The sequence below is a fragment of the Tigriopus californicus genome, chromosome 12, assembly GCF_007210705.1.
Source record: "Tigriopus californicus strain San Diego chromosome 12, Tcal_SD_v2.1, whole genome shotgun sequence".
NCBI classification, from domain to species: Eukaryota; Metazoa; Arthropoda; class Copepoda; order Harpacticoida; family Harpacticidae; genus Tigriopus; species Tigriopus californicus.
Genome location: NC_081451.1, coordinates 15,590,416 through 15,596,076, shown reverse-complemented (window position 1 = coordinate 15,596,076; position 5,661 = coordinate 15,590,416). Strand labels below are relative to the sequence as shown.

Genomic DNA, 5,661 nt, shown 5'->3' with positions numbered 1-5,661 from the left:
TCCCTTAACTCCTGGTTTGCTTTGAGTTTCAATTGCAAAGAAAAGAAACACCACTCACCAAAAGCACGTATTCGCAATAGTAGTCTCTACGGCCTTGGGGTGGATTTGTCGCCCTTGGATATCCGCCATCATTAAAACCAGGCGTTTGGAATCGGTAGCATTCAGTGGTGTCCGTTAAGGTGATATTTATTAATTGATCTGAAGAACCGTCACAAGTTTGCGATGGATCATCGAAAGGTGGCAAGTCTTCATTGTCCCTCCCAGACCCGTCTTGCTCCCAAACTTGTTCATGAGCTATTTCGATTGGAGCAAAGACAAATTGGTTGGAGCAGGAACTTAAGTAAAAACAAGGTGCTTTCGTTACCTACGAAACCATTTATGTGCGCAGCGTGGCCTCGGAGCAATAAAAGAAGGGCAATGCATCTCGCGTTTAACATTGTTCCCTGGACTTGAAAGAAAATGGCACACGATTAATTCAATCCTATTTGACTGGAAACGTATTCCTTTTAGGATTCCCAAAGTAAAGGGTTAGTAATTTTCAAAGTACTGTGTTTGTATTAAGGCATTAAGGCATCAGATGTAACAATTGCCATCATCAGCGTCGAAGTACGCAGTTACTACTCCGGTACATCTTACGGTAAAGGGGACAAATAAAAAAGACGGGGAAGAGTTAACACACATTTATCCGCCTTCTCATGATTTGTACACCTGTGATGAAGAAAAGACTTCATACAGTTGCAGAATTGTAGTAGAATTGGCCCCGGACGACCAGGGCATCTAAAACTACGTGTGTAACGTGTGGCGTTTTTACATTGCAACCCATCAGTGTGCCAAAGATTGGCAACATGGGAGATGCCTGGTCGGAGTTTCATCCAAAGTGTCTTGACGTTAATTCAAACCGTTTACACGATCAAATGATATATAATTTATGACGCATCATGACTTAGAGGGAATTTCATTCTCTTGTATTGGTTACCAACCCGATAATCATTAAAAAAAACTCTCCTTCCTGCACCTCTGGCTTCAAATAAATGTTAGTCTATGATTTCAATTTCCTTCAGAAACAAGAACTTACCTAAATAAATTGAAGATTGAAAAAAGGACTGAACTGTCAGGCTCTCAAAGAACGAATAACCATTTTACAAATTTCGAGTCAGTCGTGGATTTTTGAAACATACTCCGCTTTCGGTACATATGGCAAGCATTGAACATGAAGTAAGGGTACCTTTCGCTCTACATGAAAATAAGGCTACATTTAGACTAAGATGGAAAACCAGGATTGAATCGGGTTTGAGGATGGAAGTAGCCCTACTTCCATCCTCTAGATTGAATTTTCGGCACATTTCCATCCCTAAACCGGATTCAATCCGGGGATGGAATCATTTCGTTTCATGAGGATGAATCTCGTGTTCAGTGTGGCCCAGGAAGTTGCAAAAAAGTGCCAGTGAAGTTCACATCTTACAATCCCCACATGAGAACTAAATACCTTGGCAATTTTTCTTTTTGAAGGAAGTGATTTCGCTATGATTTTATATCCATCTAGTCTCTTATCGTGGCGGTAATATTTGAATAATTCCCACACTTTTACTCTTCTACTGCTGTTTAAGGAGTTGATGAAACCATATAGCCTACATTACCAGGACCTTAGGGTTTCAATGTATTTAGCATGCCAAATCAACACTTGAAGCTTTTGCAGCTTGCTGATCTGTCCTTTTTAATAATATTGACGGTTTGAGTTTTGTTTCATTTGGCATTACGCCTGACAAAGTGGCGTTCCTGCTCGGAATGATTGAACATGGTTGAGAATTAGAGTGCAGAGAGAAATGTGATCACCAAAAGACACATAAATGTGTTTTCAAATAAATCAAGGATCTTAACCACTATTAAGTAAAATCAAAATCAACAGTAAACGGAATCTGAACTCATGGCGCATATATTTCGAAAAGATAACTTCTGGTTGGCATTGAATACTTTTATTGGAATTTAGATATTGTAATGTTCATATTTCATTAGTTTATATTCTGCAACTAAATTGTTCAAACGAAATAGGTATTACAGAAAATATGTGCTCTTGGATCATGGATTTCCTCCCCAAGTGCACCCAAGCTGTTCGAGTTGAGGGCTCCTTAGACAGCACTAGACACTTGGTATCTGGGGTTTCTCAAGGAACTTTCATGTGCCCCATCTTGTTCATTTCATTACTACATGGATTCTCCCTCCAGCCTTCAACATCTTCCTATGCTAATGATGTTAAACCAATGTTTGCTATAAATTCTAGGAACCAAGCAGACCTACAGAACGACTTGGACATAATATACAAATGGGTCCCTCTTTGGGATTAGGGTGCTGTTGTCGATTCATCTTTCACTGCTCTTATTAAAAAATGGATCGACTCAACCTCCAGCACGTCTATCAAAATGTTCTCTATTCAAATACCAGCAAGAGCTTCACAATGGGAGTTTCTATCACTTTCAATGTTCAATGGTCACTTTTCGGAGAGGTTCAAATTTTGGCTCTGCTCTCCTCGAGCACGAAAATGTGACTTGTGCTCTCCTTAAGCCCAAAAATGTGACTTCTGTCCTCGATGACGGTTGATGCGTGACTGCCGTTTTGGTTAAATTTCCCGTAGCACGTTGGTTTCCGCCTCTTCCTCATGGAGGCTAAAACGGGTTGTCCCAGGGCCCTGGTACACGGTGGCGGCTTCTTCTGTCAACTGTTGCACTTGACCGACATCTGACCGCAACAGGGATTTTCACATATCAATGTCCAGGGTTGAACTCCTTTCGTCAGGCTAACCACATTGGCCAAGGAGGGTTTTCCGGATTGCCGACAATGGATTATGTCCGCTCCTTCTGTAAGATTTGACATGTGGGTCACATCAGACCACCACTGTGTCTGAACGGCAAAGGGTTGACATTGGGCCGGAACTACGTCCCAACGGGACATTCAGGAAGGATTGGTCGTCATTTGCTGTCAGGGGGCCGACATTTTGGTAACGTCAATCCTTGAGGGTGAGATTGCTTATTCCGATTCTCTTCCCCCTCTCACAATGATCACGAGAATATCGTTCTTGGTGACCGAGGATTTCCTGTTTCTCCTCCCTTCAAACATGTAGCCGACATTCCTCACCCATGGTTGTAGCTGGGCTGACCAGCCCCTCGGGTACTGGAGCTCTTTCTTGGTGATAGGAACGATGTAGAGATTGATTCACACTGAATCACAAAGCTCTTTAAAACAACCGGTTCCTGTGAGATTGTACATCTATGATCAAGGGCTGGAGGAGCTACTTGTAATGGATCACGACGTCTTCACGAGCATTAGGGTGGCATTTGGTCGACATCTGACCGACAAACGGACCACACGATGGGCAATCCCATGCCTTCGTGATTTCCACAAGCTCATAATATACATTTTCTTAACATTTTGATAAAAACCGTTCCGGGAACAATCATTCATCCTGTACATCATTTATCCATATCATATTAGGATGATGTACTCGATTGTGGACGGAACAACTTTTTCTCAAAAATCGAAATAAATCCGGAGACTATGGGCCCAAAAATGGAGGTAGATCCGCTTTCCAAGCTTCGACGTAGACGTGGACAATTCGATTCCCAGCCAAGCAATCATTGGCGACCTTGACGGCCGCGGTGGCGACTCGTATGGCTTTGGATGCTTTGTCATGGGAGAAGTGGCAAGTTGCGACATTTGAGAGCGAACTTGTGGACGCAAGGACGAGCGTCCAATGCGCGGAGGATGCCCCTGAGGATACACAGGACTAGGATTCTACACTCATTCAAGATATGAGACAAGATTTGATACTTGTTGCCAGAGACATTTGGAAGTTGAAGCACCGCTGTGAAGAATTGAATGCTAGCCGTGCGAATGGAGTGGATTGTCCGAAAGTTATCCCGCCCCTCATTGATATGTCTCTGCGCCTGGATCCCTTGAGAGCGGACGTAACCCTCTCAGAGTTCAAAGTGTGGCGGCAGAAATTTGAAGATTTCTACGGATCAAACAAGCTCGAATCATTTCCGGTGGAACAACAACGTGCTCATCGTCGAGGGTGCATGGAAGTTGGGATGATCCAGACTCTCGCCTAATATCTTGACGTTGGCGAAGACAAGCCAGTCAAAGACGTCTTGGACGAATTGCAAGGCCACTTGGCCAAATCGATCAATGTTGTACGTAGACAACATGACTTTAACATCCTGAAACAACATCAAGGTGAATCATTTTGTGACCTATTTGTCAGACTGAAAATCGTTGGTGGTTTGGCTGAATTGGAGAAGATAACGTACGAGGCACTGCTTACCTCAAGATTAATTGTGGCCGTGACTGATTTGGACCTTCAGCGAAAGCTGTTATGCCTGGAGGTTCCGTCCCTGTTTGATGTGAAAGCGAAATGTGAAATGTGGGAAGCTGGTTTGTCGAATCTGGTTGCTCTTCAGGAAAATCTGCTTGTTGGCGTGAGTCGTCTTTCCTCGTATAACAAGCAGAAGATCCATGGCCGAAACCCAGTGGACCCAAGATAAATTCTAGTCGGTGTGGTAGTTAGTTGTGGGTTTACTCACCATTATGGTTCTGAATGTCCGGCAATTGACCGAACTTGTCTCAGCTGTGGAGAGATTGGACACTTTGGCTCGGTTTGTCCAACCAACCAGTCTGAAGACGAGCGGGAGGGCGAGCAAGTTGTTCAAGCCTCGTGCACTCGCGTCTTCGGAATGAAATTAATTGATCTCGATAAACGGGATGGAGCACAGAGGGGACCGCGGGCCAAAATGAAGAACATGTCGGAAACGTCAACAAAACAAGGTTGCGAGATCTGAATCTGATCATTCCGAAGCGAGTTTGACATGCTCGTTAATCTAATATTAATGTATTATGCGATTTGGGGGAGATGTTGTAGATTCATTCAAATAGTTTCCTGCTCCTTTCTTCACCTTGCTCACTCGCTCGTATTCTTGCTGTTACTCATTGATGCTTCACTTTTGCTTTTATGGATTCAGTCTGGTTTTCCCGTTCCGCAGAAACTTGCAATAAAGATTTTTCTGTAATCTACTTCATTGCCTGCAGCCGTCCAACACAGGTGCGGTTCTCTCATGACGATGCTTTAGTTTGTAGACATACATATACAATGAAAACTCTATCAATCAATTGTCCAACCAAATCTTGAATATGCTTTCCCAAGTTGGGCACCAATGACAGCTGGGGGTGGGAATAAGATTAAAAAAGGGCCAAGATCTATTACAAGATCTAATGCGGGGATGAGCCGCCTAAGTTGTTGAACGACTTCAATACTTAGAATTAGATAGTGGTCAGCGTATGGTGCATCTACACGAGAAACATTCTGTCAAAAAATTTTGGCTACAAAATTCGGAAATGTTTTGTATTTGACAAACAGTTCATCTCTGAGCCGTCTACCCGTGAATCCGATCAAAACGGTTTGACAAGTATTTTGATTCGGATTTCTAATCAGATGAACTTGCAAGTGATCGTATCATTTCCCAATGGGTCTTTCATTCAATATTTATGTTATGCACAGTAAGCAAGATGATTAGAATAATGGAAAATAGGGAAAACTGAGCAATGAAATTTGAAAAAACACCGATGGGCACTATCATGATGGCATTGACTAAAAAGAGTTGAGTTTTATAGAAC

The 5,661-nt window shown here is 42.8% G+C and overlaps 1 protein-coding gene across 1 annotated transcript in view; it reads right to left on the bottom strand.

The window, feature by feature from the left end:
* Nucleotides 1–444, bottom strand: part of LOC131891879 (uncharacterized) — a 1,209-nt gene extending 765 nt beyond the window's left edge. Inside the window, exons 1-2 of the mRNA XM_059241558.1 lie at nt 365–444; nt 59–294 (exon numbers count right to left, since the gene is read on the bottom strand). Of these exons, the coding sequence (XP_059097541.1) occupies nt 59–294; nt 365–437 (309 nt within the window). The 5' untranslated portion in view covers nt 438–444. The remainder of the gene's footprint in view (nt 1–58; nt 295–364) is intronic.
* Nucleotides 445–5,661: the final 5,217 nt, after the last annotated feature.